At 43.4% G+C, this 23,309-nt stretch overlaps 1 protein-coding gene across 1 annotated transcript in view; it reads right to left on the bottom strand.

The window, feature by feature from the left end:
- Positions 1-23,309, bottom strand: part of LOC145415050 (glutamate [NMDA] receptor subunit 1-like) — a 529,989-nt gene that overhangs the window by 399,334 nt on the left and 107,346 nt on the right. The window contains exon 4 of the mRNA XM_080284465.1: positions 20,528-20,716. Coding sequence (XP_080140591.1) covers positions 20,528-20,716 — 189 coding nt within the window. The remainder of the gene's footprint in view (positions 1-20,527; positions 20,717-23,309) is intronic.

The following is a 23,309-nucleotide window of genomic DNA, read 5'->3' as shown; positions in this document are numbered from 1 at the left end:
CATTCTTCATTCTCTCCACATGTCCAAACCACCTCAGTGTATTTCACCTAATCTTCTCAACCACATCCACATCCACCCCACAACGTTCCTTCACTTCTTCATTCGTCAACCTGTCCCTCCATGTCACTCCACATGCTCCTCTCAAGTAACTCATTTCCACTGCTCTCACTCTTGACTTGTTCCCCTCTTGTAAGGTCCATGCCTCGCTTCCATACATCAGGGTAGTGATCACAATACTATCCTGCAGTGATTTCTTAACATCCATACTCACCTCCCTATTTCTCATCACTGCTTTCAGTGAACCAACAACCTTCACTCCCTGATGTACCCTTTCAAGCACTTCATCTCCCAAAGTTCCGTCCTTACTTATCACACTACCCAAGTACTTGAATGCACCCACATTCTCCATATCCTCACCATCCAACCTCACTGTACATTCTGTGACTTCATTCCTCTCAAACACCATAACTTTACTCCTGTTTACATTAACTTTCAGATTCCTCTTCCTACACACTGTCCCAAATTCATTCACCAAACATTGCAACTCCCATTCATCTTCACTCAACAATACCGTATTATCAGCAAACAGCAACACCGGAATCTTCTAAATCACACCCTCATTCATTAGAGCCACCCCCACATCCACTGCCCTACCATGCACCTCCTTTACAACCCCATCCATGTATATATTAAACAGCCATGGAGACATCACACAACACTCTTTCAGTCCCACACTGAGATCAAAGAACTCACTCAGCTCACCATCCACTCGCATCATAGCCCTAGCTCCTTTGTACATACTCGTCACATCACTCAACAATTTCCCCTCCACTCCATATATTCTTAACCCGCCCCGTCCCGACGACGTATGGGTACGTTGCAACGATTTGCATTTGCCAGTCCTGGCGACGTACCAGGACGTCGTGCAATTGCAATGTGCATAATTTCGACAATTTTCAAATTTCGCGCTTGATTTGTGGTACGTACCCTCGCCTGAACTTCCCCTACCTGCCACCAGGCGGGGACACTCGGCAACCCAGCGCGACCCACGCTAGCCCGCCACTCGTCCACTCACCTGGTAGCCACGGTCCTGCTCAGACATGGCTAAGAGAGGTCTCTCAGACAGTGAGATTCAAGTCGCCCTGGACACCTTTACCGGCGACAGTGATTCCCCACTGGATGACGAGGAGATGGACAAAGATTATGTGCAGCCAGAGGAGGAAGAAACCACCAGCAGTGACGAGGAAGTTCCGTCACCCAGGAAGCGGCAGTACGTGACTTACCGTGCTGCTAGAGAGGGGCAGGAGGCAAAGAAGGCACGTGGTATATCCTATCCCTATCCCCAGCGTGATTTGGAAGGAGAATTCGAGGTCGAGGATGAGGACGAGGACGAGGACGGAGCCGTGGGACGTGCTGCCACGTGGTATGGACGGGAGGTCATAACACATCGTGGCCCAGAGCGCACACCAGGTCGTATGAGCAGGTATGGGCCTAGCATTCTGTTTGGGGAGCTAGGAAGTCAAGTGGAGGGAGTGGGGAGTGAAATGGAAAGTCCTGGGATTAGGGAAAGTGAGAGTGACGTGAGTGAGTCACTGCTCTCCCTACGTAGTGTGAGGCGGCAGAGTGGATCACGTGGACCAGTGCGGGTGCGTTCCTTATCACGTGGGGTTGTGAGGGAGGGGGAAGGTGGGGAGGAACCACTCCAAAGCACGTCTTATGCTCCCCAATATCCCCTAACACGTGGTCGAGCTAGGTTGCGTGAGAGAGCACGTGGTGTGGTAATGGAGGGGGAAAGTGGGGGGGAACCACTCCCCAGCACGTCTTCTGCTCCCCAATATTCTACTATTTCATCCCCACAGCCCCCTAATGTTCCTCAAGGCCGTAAGGGTAAGGGAAAGGGTAAAGGCAGAGGGAAGAGAAGTGACAGTGGGGAAGCCCTCCGTACTCCTTCTCCCCCACCTCCCCAACCAGGATCTCCTCCCCACCCAGACGAAGGCGGTGATGGGGACGAGGGATTTGTGTCGTGCGATTGGGAGGATGGGAGTGATTTTTCTCCCCTCATTCACCCCTTCACTGAGCAAGGGCAATCTGGCTGCATTGCACCAGGTATTCGCAGTAAATCCACCAGGTTGGATTTTTTCCACCTGTTTTTCAGTGAGGCATTCGTGGATCAGATCGTTTATCAAACAAACCTGTTTGCAAGCGCCCAGCGCCTAGAAAGTGAAAGATTGGGAACAAGGAGTAGGGATTCTATGATCTATGACTTTTTTTTTTTTTTTTTTTTTTTTTTTTTTTTTGACTCTGGGCATAGGCTTCACAGCCTGCTCTCAAGGCCCAGTAGTCCTCCAACATACCATACACCTCTCTACATGTCTCCCTTCCAGAAATGTTTTTATTTTTTGCCCTTGTCCTTTTGATGGGTATTATAAGAAAGAATAGAATTCCTGCTTACTGGACTAGGGACCCTGTTATGTTTACCCCCATATTTGGTCAAGTGATGAGCCGTAATCGGTTTCAACAAATTCTAAGTCGCCTCCATTTTTATGATGCTAATGACCCTGCAAATGCAAACAACACGGACAAAATGAGGCGAATTAGGCTGGTCTTTGATCACCTCAGGCAAACCTTTCGATCCTCATTCTATCCCTATAGAGATCTCGTCATAGACGAGAGTCTCGTGTTGTGGAGAGGCAATATTTCATTCAGACAGTATATACCCAGCAAAAGGCACCGTTTTGGGTTCAAGATCTTTGTTATGTGTGACTGTAGGACTGGATACGTGCAAGACATAGTCTTGTACACCGGTGCACAGACAGACATAATAGAAGATCGAAGTATTGGACTGTCGGAAGCAGTGGTAAAGACGATGATACAAGACTACCTTCATCGCGGTCACGTTCTCTACCTCGACAACTGGTACACTAGCCCTCTTCTCGCTCGTTATCTTCACACACATGAAACGGGAGTCTTGGTATTTTTATAATTACTCCATTTTTCCACTCTTCTGGAATTCCACCATTATCCCAAGCCACAATAAACAGTTTCAAAAGCGCATTCAGGAACCGTAAAGGTGAACCGGCGTCACATGGTCAAGGTAGGGCGGAAACTTGCAAGGAGTGAGGTTGTCTTCTTCAAAGCCAACAACATCCTTGCAACAATGTGGAACCACAACAGAGAAGTAAGCCTCTTGTCCACGGTTCACCGCCCCTTGATGCACCGTACTGATTCTGTAGATTACCATAGCAAGAGCAGGCGTTGTTGGCTTTGAAGAAGACAACCTCACTCCTTGCAGGATGTCAAGGTAGGGCGGAAACTTGCAAGGAGTGAGGTTGTCTTCTTCAAAGCCAACAACATCCTTGCAACAATGTGGAACCACAACAGAGAAGTAAGCCTCTTGTCCACGGTTCACCGCCCCTTGATGCACCATACTGATTCTGTAGATTACCATAGCAAGAGCAGGCGTCGTGTTTGGAAACCTGAGAGTGTTATGGATTACAATATAAACATGCACCTCGTGGACCAGTCAGACTCCATGATATCGACGGTAGAGTGTGCCAGGACAACGATGAAGTGGTATAAAAAACTGTTCTTTCACTTACTAGATATCACTGCTCTGAATTGCCACCACCTTCACGCCATGACCACAGGAGTTCAGGAAACATTTGAAGGGTTTGTGAGGGAGCTCACAAGAGAAATCTTTGCAAAGTATGCTGTTGAAAGGCCCCAACAGCGCACCCGCACTGCCCCTATTACCCAAACTCCCCAGAGAATATCCGGCCGCCATTTCCCCACTCCTATCCCTCCCCAGCCCAACAGACCTAGGCCCCAGCGCAGGTGTCACGTGTGCAGTAATTCCCAGGTGAGACTCACGACACAGAGGAAGGACACCCGCTATGAGTGCGTGCAGTGTGACGTGGGTCTGTGTATTCACCCATGTTTTAGTGAATATCATATGTTGATGCAATTTTAGCATGGTGTGAATGCGAAAGGACGCTGAAATTATGAGGTAAATGCAACAGACAGACACTCAGTGAAATTATCAGTCATGTGGATCTCCAAATATTAGTATAAAGTGCCTACGGGTAGAACATAAGTGAAAACATTGGGTGTAAGTATATAAATCTGCCCTAAGTTGAAACTTACATAGAGAGGGTTGTATGATGCGATATTCTGTCGCTCAGTGCAATAAATACGGCCCGTAATTATATAATTATTATTATGTGACATTCTTACGGGTATAATATAAGTTCAAATTATTGTATATGATGATGTATATTCTAAGTCAAATATTCATAGCGTGTGTATAAAGATAAGATTTCCTGACGCTCAGTCGAATGAATAAGGCACGTATTAGTCAAAATAAAAGTCAGCAAGTGATAAAGTGAATAATTAGTATATAAGTGTGTGAGTGAATTAGTATATAAGTGTGTGAGTATTATGTATGACGAAACATTCCTTGCGAGGGTATTTTCGGGCGATATTCTCACGCTCACTTGAATAAATAATGGCAGTAAGTATGTACAGTGCATTCTAGGGGTGTAATCGTGTGTAATGTAAGTGGGAAAATATAATTGGAATGAATAAATAAAGTAGATGATGAAACACGAGTGTTTGAGATCGTGGTTGCTACGTGAATAGGTGCTAGCATATCGCTAAATGCCCTCGTAATGAATGAAAATAATTGAAAACCTTTACAGTGGTGGAGGAAAGGTTCTATGTAAAGGGGAAAATAATTGGAAAGTGATAAAACAATTTGGTATGTTGAAATACGAGTCATAGCGAGTGCGCTTACTAAGCTGATGTGCGCTAAACTTATGCTGCATGTCATCATAATGAATGAAAACATCTGAAAACACTTACAAACAGATGTAATTGGTAAATTGTCATTGAAACAGAAGTATACAAGTAGAAAAAATGATAGGTTGACTCATACCAGAAAATTAGCATATAGCATGTTACGACTCAGACCAAACTCGCTATGCTCGCGCGATGGTACAATGCTTATTTTTCATATATATGTGTCTGAAATCCATTATATTGTTACTGTTATTGTTTATTAGTTCAAATTCAATAAATGTAGAGGTGTTGTGTGTTGTTTCTCCCATTATTCCTTACCACAGAAAACGTAAACGCATATCCAGCCCATTACAGAATACGATACCTGCGGGGGGAAACCGCACCTGTACAGACCACTTATAGACCTCAGGAACCACTTTATGATTTTCCTTCGTTTCTCGACCTAAGCGGAAGTTTTAGCAAAAAAAAAATTTTTCCAAAAAGGCTCGGGACTGGGGGATGTTATAGGTGCGGAAACCCTCGGGACGTGACGGGTTAACACCATCCACGTACCTTGCCTATCTATTCTGTCATAAGCTTTCTCCAAGTCCACGAAGGAAGCATACACTTTCTTTCCCTTCTCTAGATACTTCTCCACTAGACATCTTAGAACAAATATCTGATCTACACACCCTTTTCCCTTCTTAAATCCCCCTTGTTCTTCTCCAACTAGCACCTTTGTCATATGCCTAACCCTATCAATGAGTATTTTACCATATATTTTTCCAGTCACACTAAGAAGGCAAATACTCCTATGGTTACCACATACCTCTCTCTCCCCTTTTCCTTTGTATAAAGGAACAATTATACCTGATTTCCAGTCTTCTGGAACCCTTCCCTCTTCCCAAGCCAATCTACACAACTTCCATATCCACTCCACAACAATCTCACCCCCATACCTCAGCATTTCACCACACACTCCATCAATTCCTGGGACCTTTCCCATCTTGATCTTCATTGCTTCCACTACTTTCGCCTTACTGATCTCTTCCTCCCTCGTCTCATCTTTTTTTCTCCCAGCCATTCCCCAACCACTTATACTTGCACTGCTCTCATTCTCTACATTCAACAAATCCTCAAAGTGCTCCTTCCATTTCCTCAATTTCTCTTTCTTCTCCACCAACAATCTATTATTCCTGTCTTTCACTCCCCTACTATTTCCCCTTTCACACTGCCGTACTTTCTTTACCTCCTTCCAAAACAATTTCTTACTCTCCCTCCATTTCGAACTCAGATTCTTCCCAAAATCTTCATCCACTTTCTTCTTACTCTGCTTCACCAGTCTTTTAACCTCCCTTCTCCTGCTCACAGTTACCTTTCTCTTCTCTCTCACATCTTCTCCCCTACCTCTACTCACTAGCCATTCACTATATGCCTTCTTCTTTTGTTCCACAGCTCGTTTCACCTCATCATTCCACCATGCTGTCCCTTGCACACCCTTGCATCTCCTCCTCACTCCAAAAACCACCTCACACGTTGCACCTATCTCTTACGTGAATATCTTACATACGTCTTCCACCCCTTCCATCTGCTCTAACTCATACCTTCCCATACTTTCTTCCACTATTCTCTTATACTCAGCCATTTTCTCACTATATTGCTACTTCTCCACTCTTCTCACAGGAGCTGTTTCCTCCTGTCTTCCCTTTCGTCTCTTCAACCATTTTCTTTGCAGCTTTACCTTGGCCATCACTAAGTGATGGTCTGAGACTCCATTTCCCCACTCTCTCCACACTCTTGCATTCAACACTTGTCTTCTCATTCGCTCATCCATACACACGTAGTCTATCATTGTCTTTCATTCAACAAGCTCACCATCCATCCTTCTCATTACTCTCCATGTATATCTGTGGATCATCTTATGCCAAAAGTAGGTGTTAGCTATTGCCAACCCCTTACCAGCACAGATGTCCACCAAAGCACTACCATTCCCATCTACTTCAGCTGGCACACCCCAGTGACCAACCATTCTATCCATTCGTACATTCCCAAGTTTGCCATTCATGTCCCCAATCAAAAGCACTCTCTCAGTCCTCTCAAATTTGTCCATACATGCTTCTACATTCATCCAAAATTCATCTTTCACTCCTGCCACTTGGTCCTCTGTCGGCGCATACGCATATACAATCCCCCACACTTGTATACCTACTTTCATGCTCACCCATAATATCAAATGATGAAAATAAAGAAAAATTCTATAAAGAAAAATTCTTAGAATCACTGAATAATATTAGAGATAAAGATACTGTATAACCAAAATAGAAGATATATAGAGAGAAATCATATTAGCAAGAGATCAAACAATGCAAAAAAGTGATTAATATTAGAACAAACAAAGAAGACACTTCAGACAGGGAACCACTGTGGATAACCCGGGAAATCTATCTATCTATCTATCTATCTATAGCCAGACGCCATAATCCCGTAAGGGGTGGCCATTTGACTTTGAGTTACTTGTTTTACGGGGAGGGGCACTAACCCTCCACCAACCCACTTGTTGGCACGTAGGGAGCACGTATGGTTTGGTTATATGGTTACCATCCAGCGTTGTAAATGGTTTCTTGACTTACAGGAAACCATTAGGCTTGTCACTAAATGTAAAGCCACCTGTAAAGGAAAGAAAAGCAATAAGAAGCGACAGAAAAGATGGGAGAAATACGAGTAGGAAGAGAGGAGAGCAGGCACAGAAAAAGAATGATAAAGGCTACGGAAGAAGTAGGCAGCACTACATCAAGTGAGTGGATGATGGTCGCCACCACCAACCCGGGAAATAAAATTAGGAATTAAGAAAAGACGGGAGATAAACAGGAAAAAAAGAAATACACAAAACAAAAGCAGAAACAAGAACTGGAACACAGATATAAGGAACAAAAATTTTTAGTAAAACAACTAATAAAAGCAGCCATGGAAGAGTATGAAACTGGGATTACAAAGGAAATACGAGAAGATAAAAGCTCTCAAAAATTGTGGGATAACATAAGAAAATTAAAAGGAGAAGAGATTAACTAAAAAGTTACCAGAGTATACAATGATGATGGAAAAGTTCTTAATCCAGAAGAAGCAGGTGAAAAGCTAGTTGGATACTGGATTAGAATATACAGGAAACATGAGAACAAAACTGAAGAGGTCTGGAATACCAACAACAAATTAGAATATGAAAAAGAATACAGTGATGAACAGGTAGACAGGACTTTATATCAAACAGCTGTGATTTTAGGAGATCATTTAGTTCTACCAGATAAGCTTGCTAGACCCATTAGCAAAATAAGACTACCACAAATTAATGAGAGAAAAGTAAAGAATTATTTAAAATAAAAAAATAACAAGGAAGCAGGACCCAATGGTATTAACTCTGATATATACAAATTAATTGAGGATAGCAATTTCTACATAAACATCATAACAAAATACCTAAACAATATTTTATTTAACAATCAAAACATACCTGAAGACTGGATGACGTCCATTACAAAAATGTACCTAAAGTACACAAACCTACCGTTGGAAAAATTGAGACCCCTGGCTTTAAGTAATATTTCCTGTAAGATGTTTATGGCAATTTTGAAAGACAGAATTGAAGAACATATTAAGAATAATGGGTTCAGCATAGATTATCAAAGAGGATATACTAGTGGAAGTAGGATTGAGGATAATCTTTTGATTTTAAAATATTGTATCCAAAGCAGTTATAGGAATAAGCAACCATTGATAGTAACAGCCACTGCCTTTAATAAGGCATATGACTCTATTAAAAGAGAAAAATATTTAAGACACTGATGAAATTTTATGTACACCCTCAAATAATTGACAGTATTGCTAAACTATATTGTAATAAAACAAGTACAGTACACTCACACAGTGCGCTAGAGATTGGGCAGTCCACGACCTTGCGCAGTGTTAATTCGCGTACTGAGAATACATAATCTTATGGGAAAACTTACATTTGGGCAGTACCCCCTCATACCTGGACATGTTTTGGCCCTTACAGAATTAATAAAGGTCGAATTTTTCATAAATTGTACTACTGATATAGCTACAATAACAAAACTATGGGCAGTCACCTTAACAACAGTAGACAACAGGCCTGTTGGACTTAAATAACAGGGGTTCCGAGGCGCAGCAATGCACTTACAGTGCCCCCACCACCACCCCGGCCGCACCACGCTTGTTTAACGGTTGCCAATGTTGTATTATTCCAGGCTTTGACGAAGAAATTTACGGCCTGTCGAATGTTACATTTCTTCCAGAATGCAGCAACAGTCATTATGGTGGGGGTTGCAGGTATGCCAGGTGAAGCAGGTGAGTCAGGTGGGGGTGTGGAGATGGAGGGGGAGGTGGCTGGGGAGTCAGGCTGGGCAGTGGAGGAGGAGGGGACAGTGGCAGGCGAGTCAGGAGAGGTGGTGAGGGGAGGATCCTCCCTCTCCTCCTCGCTACTGCTCACATTTTCGGCAATTTCCTTCATCTCTTCTTGCTTGTCTGTTTCATTCTTCATCTTGTTATGGACGTATTGGCAGTATAACAACTTGGTATTCACGAAATAAACGTCACTATTATAGAAACTGGGTATCTATTCTAACTTGCTGTTATTGCTGAAAACATTATTGTCAAAGCTGTTATTGGCAAGATCTTACTATGGACTCCTCTTAGGCACCTTCCCCATGAGCCTCTAGGTCACTATTGGCGCGTTGTGTGCACTCTGAGCTCGTGCAGTAGGCAAGTGTACTGTATTAAATTAAATGATGAAAGAGAGAAAGAAGTAGTAATAACAAGTGGAATGCCCTTCCTGATGTCTACCAATGACCCTTGGGTGGATCCGAAGGGTCGGAGGATCGAATCCACCCAAAGGTCATTGGTAGACATCAGGAAGGGCATCCGGTCATAAAATGCTACACGCTCCAGTCCAAAAGTCCTCTACCAGGGGGAATGCCTTAGCCCTTCGGGGATACCTGGCGTAAAACCAAATTATTATTATCTTTTTTTTTTATAATAAGACATGGTAGCACCGTTTCTACAACACTATTTAAACTGATTACATATTGGTGGTAGGTTGTGGCAACCATCATCCATTCACTTGATGTAGTGCTGCCTACTTCTTCCTTAGCCTTTATCATTCTTTTTCTGTGCCTGCCCTCCTCTCTTCCTATATCTCCCATCTTTCCTGTCACTTCTTTTTTGCTCTTCTTTCCTTCACAGGTGGCTTTACATTGAGTGACAAGCCAAATGGTTTCATGTAAGCCAAGAAACCATTTACTACACTGGGTGGTAACCATATAACCAACTCATACGTGCTCCCTAAGTGTCAACAAGTGGGTTGGTGGAGGGTTAGTGCCCCTCCCCGTAAAACCAATAACTCAAAGTCAAATGGCCACCCCTTATGGGATTATGGCATCTGGCAATAGATAGATGGATAGATAGACATATTCTATACTTAGTTAAATAACAGCAAATTAGGATTCAAAGATGACAATTTTTATATAAATACACTCTTCTTTGCTGATGACATCCTATGTTTAGCTCAGTCAGTAGAAGAGGCAGAAAGGGGAATTCAAGTTTTGGAAAGTGTAGTTATAGGGTATGGATTAGAAATAAATACCAACAAGGGCAATGTAATAATTTTTAACATAAAAAATAAACCTGATGAAGTAGCAGGAATATCAGTTAAATTACAATATTTAGGAGTAACAGTAACAGATAAAAAAGATTGCTTTAAATTACATAAAGCTAACATGATAAAAAAGCTAGGAACTTAGCAAATCAAATGTCATCAATTATTGCTAAGAGCTGTAATAGATTATTAATAGGTAAGACTTACTGGAAGAATGTAGCACTGCTTTCTATTCTACGTGGAACGGATGTAATAACTTTAACAAAACTGAAATCAACTCTTTACAAAGAATAGAGAATAGAGTATAAAGACTGATTCTGAGAGCCCCCAACCACGCACCAGTATGTGTCCTGAGAGGAGAAGTAGTAGGAGCGACAGCAATGGAGGCAAGACTCAAGAAAACCAAGATGACTTTCATCAACTACCTACTGAACAAAGAAGATACACCAGACAGGAGAGTCTTTCAAGAAATAAACTTCAAGGAAGATACGTGGATAGCAGAAATTAAGACAACAGAAGAGACAGAATTGAATGAATGTAATATAAAGACAATGAGCAGAGACAGTACTGTATAAAGAAAGTACAGTAGGGCGTCATTGGGACAGTAAAAATTGGTGGACTGAACTACAAAGTAAAAGTAGTGTGGAGCTGTACAAAGAAATAAGAGAGAGATAAGAGAAGAAAAATTTTATGACAATCATCCTGCATCAGAGACTTACATCAGATGTCGCAGTAATACAATGGCCTTAAATTATAGAAATATATTCAATAACGGTGACATAAAATGCTCAGAATATGATAATGAAATAGAAAATCTAGAACATTTTATATTATTCTGTCCTGCCTAAAGTGAAATAAGAAACAGGAATGAAATATATGCCCAACCATGTGAAGAAAATATATTGAGTGACTTACTATTTCGAAAAGAAGACAAAAGAGAACACATAAAGTTGATAATATATGATATGTATAAAAAGGGAGAAAAACTGAAAATAGAAGGAGAGAAAAAAGCTCAATCACAAAGAAACAATTAAAGACACAATAAAGGAGAGGCCATAGCTAAGGTACTTCCACTGAATAAGCACCAAAACCATGTCTTCTCTTTGTCTTTTCTCCTCTAGTGTTGGTAGACTCAATTTTTCTAGTCTTTCTTCGTAGCTTTGACCCCTTAAGCTTGGTACCCATCTTGTAGCCGCCCTTTGTACTTTATCAATCTTATCTACATGTTTTTTGAGATGAGGATTCCAGAAAACTGATGCATACTCCAGGGTTGGTCTGATGATGATGTTATTACCTTTCTCAGCATGTCTTCATTTATGTATGTGAATACTATTCTCATATTAGCAAACAGTGTACACATGTTATGTACCTTCTCACTGGTGTGGTAGGCCGGAGCCAGTCTGTTACTGATTATCACTCCTAGGTCCTCCTCCCTTTCTGACATGTGTAGGATTGAACTTCTGTTGGAGATTGTGTTTGCGTGGGAAGTTTTCCCACATAAGTCACCGTCCACACCTGGGGCTTGGCAGGCAGTCTGATTCAGGCCAAGCTAGAGACACGATGCGCCCATGCCTGGGCCTCTCAGAATAAATCTCATGCTGGCCTCGCTGTTTACATCTCCCTCCTGGTTCTCACCCCAACATGGCACAGCGGAGTTTCACGGGTGATCCAGGGGCGGAGGCGCCAATGCTCGAGCAGGCAAACCCAGAGTCAAAGGATTGGTTCCACTACACAGCGCTGGGAGACCACGTGCACAGCAACATGTACAATGTGCCACCACCCCAGGAATGGGCACAGCCTACTGGCCGGTGTACCCAGCCCTGCACCCGGAGGCACAGGCCCAGTAGTGAGTGCCAACACCACCTGCAACCCCCAATAAGGCCACTATGGGACTGTCGCCATCCCAGTTCGAGGCGTGGGCCTGCAGTGTCAGTTACTACAGCAGTGGTTGCAGGTGGGTCCCACCCTTGGCCGCAGGTTAAGTGAGATTGCTGTGTGATCCCGAAGTGCAGCAATGCACAGACGCACAAGTGGCCAAGCACAGATACAAGGCCATGTGCACAGAGGAGGCTGTCGGCGTGGTGAGGAGCATGGTGGTGGGCCCCAAGTGCACTGTGGGAGCATGGTTGGACTTCTTCACATACATGCAGGCCAATGATAGTGTGTGTTCATAAGTGGTAAAATGTAGAGCCAAGGCAGCAGTGTGATTGCAAGTGCCCCCATCGTTCTATAAATCTCTATGATTTCATGCTACCAAAAAAGCTTGTGATGGGGCTGCACAACCTCAGTATGAAAACAGAAGTGCTGTGGCAACTTCCAGTGTTGCAATTTGTGGAAGAAATCAGAAACGCCTGTGAAGTGTTCGAATCGGTGAAGAAAATGGTAGGAGTGCGCGGCCGTAGTGGAGTGGCAGGTGCTTCAGTGAGTGACGAGGAGGAAATGGAAGCAGCCATTGTCGCTCGGATGCAGCAGGCAGGTGCAGGACCACCCCAGCCTCGTGCCCCTCCCCCACCAGCAAAAGGGATGCTGGAGGTGTGGCGGCAGCAAGTGCAATGGGGAGCACCAGTGCCCTGCGGTCAAGGCCACCTGCCACAGATGTGTGAGGGTCAGCAACTTCCAGCGGGTGTGTAGGTCGGTGGAGCGGCCCAGCCTCGCCAAGATCACCGGCAACGTCACAACAGCCAGAACCGAGGCATTAACATGCCTCAGGGTGCAAGTGAAGTGTGACAACCTGCTCGCAGCATGCAAGGTGTCGGCATTGGTTGATAGGGGCGCACAGGTATGCATAGCAGGATGCCACCTTGTGAGGGGCGTCGGGTTGACTCTGTGAAGTCTACAGAGACCTACCGTATTAGTCACCTCACAGGCGGGAGCATACACATCGTGGGATGAAATGAATGCCGCTTCAATGTGGGCAGAAAGTCTGCTATGGTGAACCTATACTTTGCTGATGGGGTGCAGTGGCTGTATCTGTCGCTGCAGATGTGCAAAGTGCTGGGTGTGGTGCCACATGACTTCCCTAACATGCCGGTGACTGTAGGGACCATTGAACAGGTGGAAGAGCTCCCAATCCATCCCCAACCCAATACTCCCCCATATGCCCTGACAGAAGAAAATGTGAACCTGTTGGAAAAGTGGTTCCTGGAGCATTTCCGGCACATGACATTCACAGTGAACTGTGTCCCCCTGCTGGAGATGAGAAGGCCAGCCTGCCACATCCACCTGCGCCCCTGTTCAAAGTCCTACATGGTGCACACGAAAGTGTCCGCCCCCACCACTTCTACGACAAAGTTCCCCGGCAGTTGGAAGAGGGCATAAGGAAGGGTATCATCGAGCCTGTACTGGCTGGAGAAACCATGGAATGGTGTTCCCATATGGTGGTGGTCCCGAAGAAGGACGGGCGGCCACACAGACCAGTGGACTATCAGCGACTAAACCAGGCAAGTCAGCGGGAGACATGCCACACCCGCCCCCAATTCGATGCAATGACCAGTGTGCTGAAGCACATGGTCAAAACAGTAGTGGACGCTTATTCAGGGTACCACCAGATCCCCCTAGACGAGGAGAGGAGAAGGTGACCACCTTCATCACCCCATGGGGCTGCTTCCACTACCAGCGCACACCCATGGCCACTGTGCAGCGTAGGACGCCTTTACCAAGTGCTTCGACGACGCGACAGACGAGATCCCCAGGAAACTGAAATGTGTCAACGACACATTCCTGCCTGACCGTAGCGTCACTGATGCTTTCAGGTACACATACTAATTCCTGCAAACATGTGCGGAAAATGGGATCATGCTTCGGCCAGACAAATACCTTTTCTGCAGGAGAAGTGTGACCTTTGCAGGTTATCTGCTCAGCTGGTAGGAGTATCAGCCTAGCCAGGACTTGCTAAGCAGTATAACCAATCTCCAGATGCCACTACACCCCTCCCTCACAGATATCCGATCGTGGTTCGGGCTGGTGAACCAGGTGGCGCCATTCCTTGTCGCTGCACCACTCATGAAGCCCTTCAGAGAATTACTGAAAAAAATGTCAGGGAAAGTGGTGTACTGGGATGGCCAACTCCAGTCCATCTTTGAGTCAACAAAGGAGGCTATTGGCGAGCTTGCAGTGGAGAGCCTACAGTAATACGATGCCACATGGACCACAGCAGTGTTCACCGACTACAGTAGGCTTGGCATCGCTTTTGTGGTCATGTAGAAGTACTGCCAGTGTGTGTCTCAAGGAGCCCCCCTGTGCTGTAAGGGTGGCTGGAAACTGGGCCTGTGCAGCACCCACCATCTAACATCAGTCAAGAAGAACTACTCAACACTGGAGGGGAAGGCCCTTGCCATTGCATGGTGCCTGAAAAAGGTGTGCCTGTTCATGCTGGGATGTCTAGACCTCACCTTCATCACAGACCACCGTGCACTCATCAAGATCTTCAAGGACAAATAGCTGAAAGACATTAGCAACTTGCATACTCAATCTCAAGGAGAAAAACATTGATGTACTCATTTCACATAAACTACCTGAAAGGGGAGGTGAACCGCGCAGCAGATGCACTCTCAAGAAACCCCATGCTATGGGGCAGACTGGACAAGACGACCTGGCGGAAGACAAGGCTACATGTGTCGCAATCACAGCAGCGATTGCCTACACCCTAGAAGACGAAGAAGGCACCACCATGGACCTCCATCAAGTGGAAGAGGAACACACCAGGACAAGGACTACAGGCTCCTCCATGAGTGCTTGAATGCTGGGTAACAGGCCAACTGGAAGGATGAGGAGCCGATAGCACTCTGCCCATACTACAGGATGAGGAGGAACCTGTCATGCCTGGGGGACACTGTAATATACTCTGGTGACGAGGGGCACCTGCGACTTGTAATTACAATAGCCCTTTGACGCGGGGTCATAGCTAACCTCCACACAGGGCACCAGGGCTGGGACTCCATGCTCAGGCACACCAGGCAATACTTTCAGTATCCATCCAGCAATGCCATCTAGCCCCATCGCCTTCCTCACAACAAATTCCCTCATCAAAAATAACAAATAATATCTATCAACTACTATATCAGCTAACTGCTGAGCCCTCCCTTCTTTGTCTGATCCCAGAAATTCACTTCATTTACAAATACTGAATATATCCTAGTGTTCATTATCTCACTTATATCCTCATCCATACCATATAGCAATTCCCCATGTCTCATTCACACTATGATGTCCATTACTTTCAGTTTGCTGTCTATATCTCTGGAGAACAATTTGGTTCCTGTTTAATTTTAATCACTACATCCTTCTCATATTTCACTTCTTCATCTCTTCATACCTTTAAATAGTAATTTCTTGCCTCCTTATAGTCATTCCACACTCTCTCACTATGTCTTCTTGGTAACCTACTCCACGCTGTATTTCATTTTTCCTGGGCTTTCCCACATCAATAATTAAACCATTCCTTTTTCCTTTCCATTTAAATAGCAAATTTTGGGACTGGTCTACTTACACCCTCTTCATATATCTATCTATCTATCTATTGCCAGACGCCTCAATCCCGTTTGGGGTGGCCACAAACAAATCGCCTCCAAGTCGCCCTGTCCCCCGCCATTTCACTACCCCGCTCCCAACTCACACCCCCCTCTCTCATATACCTCTCCACCCCATCCCTCCATCTCATCCTCGGTCTCCCCCTCCCTCTTCCACCCTCCACCTCACTCACATACACTCTCTTCGTCAGTCTTTCACCCTCCATCCTCTCCACATGGCCAAACCACCTCAGTGTGTTCCTCACAACGCTTCCTATCACATCCACATCAACACCACAACGCTCCTTTATATCCTCATTCGTCAGCCTGTCTCTCCACGTGACTCCACAAGCTCCTCTTAAATAACTCATTTCCACTGCTCTCACTCTTGACTTGTGTCCTTCCAACAACGTCCAAGCTTCACTTCCGTACGTTAGAGTTGGTATCACAATACTGTCATGTAGTAACTTTTTTACTTCCATGCTCACTTCCCTGCCTCTTATCACTGCCTTCAAGGAACCAGCAACCTTTCTTCCCTGCTGTACCCTTTCAAGCACTTCACCCTCCAAACCTCCATCCTTACTCATCACACTACCCAAATACTTAAACGTACTCACATTTTCCAATTCCTCACCATCCAACCTCGCTATACATTCACTGACTTCACCTCTCTCAAAGACCATCACTTTACTCTTCCCTACATTCACCTTTAGGTTCCGTTTCTTACACACTCTCTCAAACTCATCCACCAAGCCTTGCAGCTCCCCTTCATCTTCACTCAACAACACAGTATCATCTGCAAACAACAGTACAGGGAGTTTCCAAACACTATCCTCTCTCACCAGGGCCACTCCAACATCCACTACCCTACCTTGTACCTCTTTTATTACCCCATCCATGTACAGATTGAACAACCATGGAGACATGACACATCCCTGTTTCAAACCAACTTTCAAAGAGAAAAATTCACTTAGTTCACCATCCACACGCACTGCAGCCTTAGCACCATCATACATACTCTTCACAGCATTCAACAACTTCCCATCTACTCCATATATTCTTAACACTTTCCACAATCCTTGTCTATCCACCCTGTCATATGCTTTCTCCAAATCCATGAAAGCCGCATACAACTTCTTTCCCTTCTCTAGAAACTTTTCCACTAAAGATCTAAGAATGAATATCTGATCTACACAACCTCTTCCCTTCCTAAAGCCTCCCTGTTCTTCTCCAACTAATTTCTCTGTTCTTTCTCTAACTCTGTCTATAAGTATCCTACCATACACTTTTCCTATTATACTAAGAAGACAAATGCCCCTATGATTACCACACACTTCTTTTTCCCCTTTTCCTTTGTACAAGGGAATAATTATACCTGACTTCCAATCCTCCGGGACTCTACCTTCCTCCCAGGCCAATCTGCACATCTTCCACATCCATTCTACTACTATCTCTCCCCCATGCTTCAGCATCTCACCACACACTCCATCAATTCCTGGGGCTTTCCCCGATTTAACTTTCTTCATTGCTTCCACAACCTCTATCCTACTGATTTCTACCTGTCTTCTCACCTCCCTCCTTCTCCCAGCCATTCCCCAGCCACTTATACTCGCATTACTTCCATCCTCTACGTTCAACAATTCCTTAAAGTGTTCTCTCCATCTGCTCACTTTTTCTCCCTTCTCCACTAGTAATCTACCATGTTTATCTTTCACTCCCCTGCTAACTTCACTTCCACCCTGTCTTACTCTTTTCACTTCTCTCCAGAACATTTTCTTACAGTCCCTCCATATATATTCATCATAATTCCACATTTCTCATGGATATTTTCTGATATTGTTATTTTTCTTCAACCTGCAAAGCCAAAATAATGTCTTAAGGATGCAAAGTCTACTTTTCCATAGTTCTGCCTAACCTGTTAATGTGTTTTTTCTCTCACTCTCATATTTCTCATCAACACCTGAATTTCACTGAGTAAACGGTCAATCTTCTGCAGGAAACAGTGATTTCTCAAACATGTGATTATGATCTTCTGTAAGTACATAATCCAACAGATGTTTCACTCTCTCCTCTAGTTCCTGTATTTTCTATGACGTGCTGAGTTAGTGAATTTTCTACCATCAGGTTCATTACTTTATATCCCCAAGATTCTTCATTTGTCCCTGTATGTATGTATATATATATATATATATATATATATATATTAGCGATACTTTCGTGCTGTGGGAAGCGGAATCTAATGATGGCCAGCAAAATCAGAGTGATGATGTACATGATTTATTATTGGTGACGTTTCGCTTTTATAACACAAACCATCTTCAGACCTAAAACAAAAATAAAAACACACAAAATAAAAAATAAACCAATATATAATTTTCTCATCTTCCACAGAATAAAATAACAGGGAACAGAGCAGGTCATATGAAATAAAATCACAATACAACAATTTACCAGCTAAAAACAGAGCAACTGTGTAGAGGAGTCGTGTGAGCCAAGGGATGGTCGTAGCTCTGCCATTAGTAGAGACTCCGCTATAAGTCTAGTCAAGTCATCTCGTGTAGTGAACAAAATTCGAAAGTTCTGGCTATTTATAGGGTGACTTTCCGAATCTGAATGATTTCGAACTGCAGAAAATGATGGTTTCGAGATTGGGAGTCCTGTCCTATGAGATAACTTTTAATGATTACACTGTGAAAGATTCTTTTTCTTTTGCTAAAGGTATTTGTGAACTTAAATTTAACGATTGTTTCATGGGTTCATTTGATGTAAAATCCCTATTCACAAATATCCCCCTTGATGAAACTGTGGATATCTGCCGTGATAATTTGTTTAATGAAACTAACAACATTGGAGGGTTAAATAAAGACCATTTTCATAAACTGCTCTCATTGTCAGTGCAAGACTGTTACTTTACTTTTAATGGTTCTTACTTTAAACAAGTCGAAGGAGTGGCTATGGGAAATCCTCTTGGACCCAGCCTTGCTAATGCTTTTTTAGCTTATCACGAATCTATATGGTTAAAGGATTGTCCCACCCATTTTAAGCCACTTTATTTCAAACGCTACGTGGATGACACGTTTGCCATTTTTAGGTCCCCGTCTCATGTGCCCTTGTTTTTGGATTATTTAAATTCTAAACATAAAAATATACAGTTTACCTGTGAAACGGAGCAAAATAATAAACTCCCCTTTTTAGATATTTGCATAGAGAGAACAGAAGGAACTTTTACAACGTCAGTATACAGGAAACCTACATATACAGGATTAACTACTAAATTTAACTCAAACGTTCCCCTCCAATATAAACGTAATTTAATTCTAACTCTGGTGACTAGGGCCTATAATTTATGCTCCTCATATTTTTCTCTACATAATGAGCTGCAGTTTCTGAGGAAAACCCTGTACCACAATGGATTCCCAACTAAATTTGTAGATATGTATATTGGAATACAGCTAACTAAATTAAGAACCAATACTTTGAAAAAAATTCACACGGTTGAGAAAGCTAAAGTTCATTTTTCAGTACAGTATTTAGGTCCTAAATGAAATTTTTTACGTAACAGGATAATCAAACTAATTCACGACTTTTATCTGCAGATATCGTTGAGGGTGGTGTTTAAATCTCCCCAAATCCTGTCTCAGTGTTTCGTGTTTAAAGACCGCGTCCCGGATGCCCTGCAGTCCTCGGTGGTGTATCGATTTCACTGTGGTTGCTGTAATGCATCCTATATTGGTCAAACTAAGCGCCATCTAGCTACCAGGATTGCCGAGCATCAGCGAAGGTCTCATAGGACAGGACTCCCAATCTCGAAACCATCATTTTCTGCAGTTCGAAATCATTCAGATTCGGAAAGTCACCCTATAAATAGCCAGAACTTTCGAATTTTGTTCACTACACGAGATGACTTGACTAGACTTATAGCGGAGTCTCTACTAATGGCAGAGCTACGACCATCCCTTGGCTCACACGACTCCTCTACACAGTTGCTCTGTTTTTAGCTGGTAAATTGTTGTATTGTGATTTTATTTCATATGACCTGCTCTGTTCCCTGTTATTTTATTCTGTGGAAGATGAGAAAATTATATATTGGTTTATTTTCTATTTTGTGTGTTTTTATTTTTGTTTTAGGTCTGAAGATGGTTTGTGTTATAAAACCGAAACGTCACCAATAATATATCATGTACATCATCACTCTGGTTTTGCTGGCCATCATTATAAATATATATATATATATTTGCATTTGACCAACTACAGCTCATCTGAGGCCCCTGTGGAAATGCTACAATGATGCACAGTATGCTGGCTCAAGCAAAAAAGCTTAATGTAAATATAGTTGCCCAAAATGACTTGCTATAAATTTAGCTGTCTAAATTTCCTGGCAGAGGGAGGCTTGTATCTTATGAGATTATAGACAGCAGGTTGGTTACTACAGTAAGGTACAGGGTGGGCAGTTAAAGTGGGGAAAAGGGGCCTCTTTTACAGAGTTATCACAAAGAACTGTCCTTGCAGTGCATTCCAGGAACTGAACTGTTATGTAAAATCAGTTTGTTGCATAACAAAACAATCTTTAAAAACCAACCTTGATGTCCTTGTCATCTTCATGGCTTTGCGCCTGGTTTTGGAAGCGGGTGAGGAGTGCCCGGCCATCCGTGTCCGAGGAGTGGACAAACACCACCTGAGTGTACTGGAAGGTCTTGAGCAGTTCCACCCACACATCTGCTTGATGACTGTAGGGCGGCACAGTGCGCAGGAATGACACATGGATATTCTGAGGAAAGGTCAACAATGGGGTGTGAGCAAATGGAGGCTGCACAGTGTCAATGAGAACACATAGAATTTGAATACACAACAGGGGTAGGGAAGCAATGAATCAATGTCTGGAACAATGTAATGCTGGAAAATGATGGAAAAGAAGTGCAGGCAATGGAATGCAGTGTAAGGCAAATGTTCTATGAGAAGAGAATGGGAAGACAGGGTGAGGTATATGTTCTGTGGGCAGAGGAGAAGGGGGCAATATGGAGTAACATACATGTTCTGAACATAGGAAAAGGGATGGCAGTGCTGAGTGAATGCACCATGGTTAAAGGAATTAGTATTATACAGTATAAAAGTGGTTAAGTGAACCTTGAACTTCAGGTACTGCCACAATCATCCTAATACAACAGTCCAAGTTCATATTGGGTGTGGAAATCAATTTTTCTTTCTTCTTCTTTTCTACAGTCAGAAAAATGGGAAACTCAAGTACAATCTTCTTCCCCACCATCATCCTAAAGTCTTTTAAGGTATAAGACTGTCTGAAGAACCAGGTAGGTGGTGGGGTCACCAACTCTGAATCAAAGCTAATGGAAGACTTCTAGTCACTAATATTATATACTCCTTTTGTTCAATTTTTATAACAAATAGCAATAGCTGGGTAGAAGTCTTTACTTCTGTCCCAAGACTTTATACTGTAAGGCCTTCCTAAGGCAAGCAAAAGCAAACTTGTACTGGTGTTGGAATTGTAATGGGAAAGAATATATGAAAACTGATTCACTGTTGTTGCTCAACCCCTGACTGCATGGCCAGACCTGTCAACTGTAGGTAAGCAACTGTCAGTATGGGGCCATCACACTGATTCCTTACACAATCAATGTTGTCTGCCTCTTAATATGGTATGTGCTATGATGTGCTTCATTATGTGTGTTATGATTCATGGGCCTATTCTATAAACAGGACACTGTAATTCCACCTAAACCAAATTTAAACTGGTAACTGAGGGCTGGATGATGTCCTGATATAAGCCTGACTAGGTGAACCTGATGGGCTCTACTTAATCCATTAACTGCTAACCTCACTGATTGATGATCTTGGCTGAAATGCAGGCAACTATTATCCTCATCAACTGATGACTGACTGATAAATAATCAATTTATTGCATTTCACAGGGGACATACAGTTTTTTTTTTTTTTTTTTTTAAATGGGATAAGGATACATCTGATGGGAGCATGTCAGGAGGAGGGGCTTGCAGTATAATCTTCTGATCGAAGCCTTGTATCCCCCTGCACATGAAATGAGTAAGTAGGTATTTTTTTCACTGTCAGTAATGGATGTCTGAGGGTGGGATGTTGCTGAAGAGAGTCTGGTACAATTTATGTAGTGACTATTTCATGTGCCTAGTTGTGTTGCATGGCTCTCATATACCAACAAGGTTTTATGTGCCCAGTTGTGTTGTATGGCTGTCATCTACTGACAGGGTTTTATGTGCCTAGTTATGCTGCATAGCTGTCCTATACCAACAGGGGTGAATATTGCGTTGTGTGGCTTGTCATCTAATGACAGAGGTGTTGCGTGTTGGCACAGGCTGTCTCGTAACTCTGTGCCTCCCAAAACACAAACTCCTCTAAAAGGGAGGACTTTAGCTTCAAAGTGTAAGGGAGCTTTGGGAGTGGTACTGGCTCAGCCAGTGATGACACATACAGCATTGTTCGGTTTAGTCTACAAGGTGTTATGGCAGGTGTTAGATAGGATGGGATCACACCATGAAGGCAAAGGATTCTCCATACTCTACAAACAGTACATCTTTTGATGCCGACAATCATCCCCAGAGTGCAGTAAGTCTGGGGGTGTACCATCTCCTGATGCCTTATATCAACAGATTGTTGCTGTTGTTGTTGCTTAATCCTGGTCTGTCAAGCCAATCAGTGCCACTGACCGCAGATAAGCAATTTCTTCTGTAGGGCTGTTTGACAGGTACAGTACAGTACTGTACTTACAACCACTCCAAAAAGTTCTACAACATTCATTTTTCTGAGAGTGGACTGATATTTTGACTGTTTGCACACTCTGACCTCTAAATTTCACCAACTGATGACTGACTGCACTTGGAGACTCTCCCAGATCCAATGCCACACACTGCCTGCCACAAGCCTTCACTGCTCAAGTATTTCCCATAACAGGAGAGTGTACGTACATTACTTCCAGCCCCGTCCACCTTTTTTTTTGGAAGAATTTTTTGTAGACCCCTCCAAGTTTTCACAGTTCTTTTTCAAGATACTTAAAAAGAACATGTCATACAAGGAAAGGGTCAGAATCCTCACTTTACATGAAGATACGCTCCTTGTAAAAGAAACTGCCAGACTGAAGGCTACATATCATAGCCTGCCAGCTGCCAAACTCCTGCCAATGAAACCATGTTTTGGCCAACCACAAAAGACTGGTCACAGACACTTTCCTGAGGGGTGAAGTATTCAAGACCTCTTGCATAACAGCAGCAGAGTTATGAAGAAACCACTCTGATATCCTGGGATATGTATCACACCTCACCACTGAACATCAAGTCCACAATTAGTTAAATATGCCTGCCATGCAGTCAAGAAACCCC

The sequence above is a fragment of the Coenobita brevimanus genome, chromosome 101 (assembly GCF_032717465.1).
Source record: "Coenobita brevimanus isolate Jiangsu-jjx chromosome 101, ASM3271746v2, whole genome shotgun sequence".
Taxonomy (NCBI): domain Eukaryota; kingdom Metazoa; phylum Arthropoda; class Malacostraca; order Decapoda; family Coenobitidae; genus Coenobita; species Coenobita brevimanus.
Note: the sequence above shows the minus strand (reverse complement) of the source record. Positions and strands in the feature narration are given on the sequence as shown.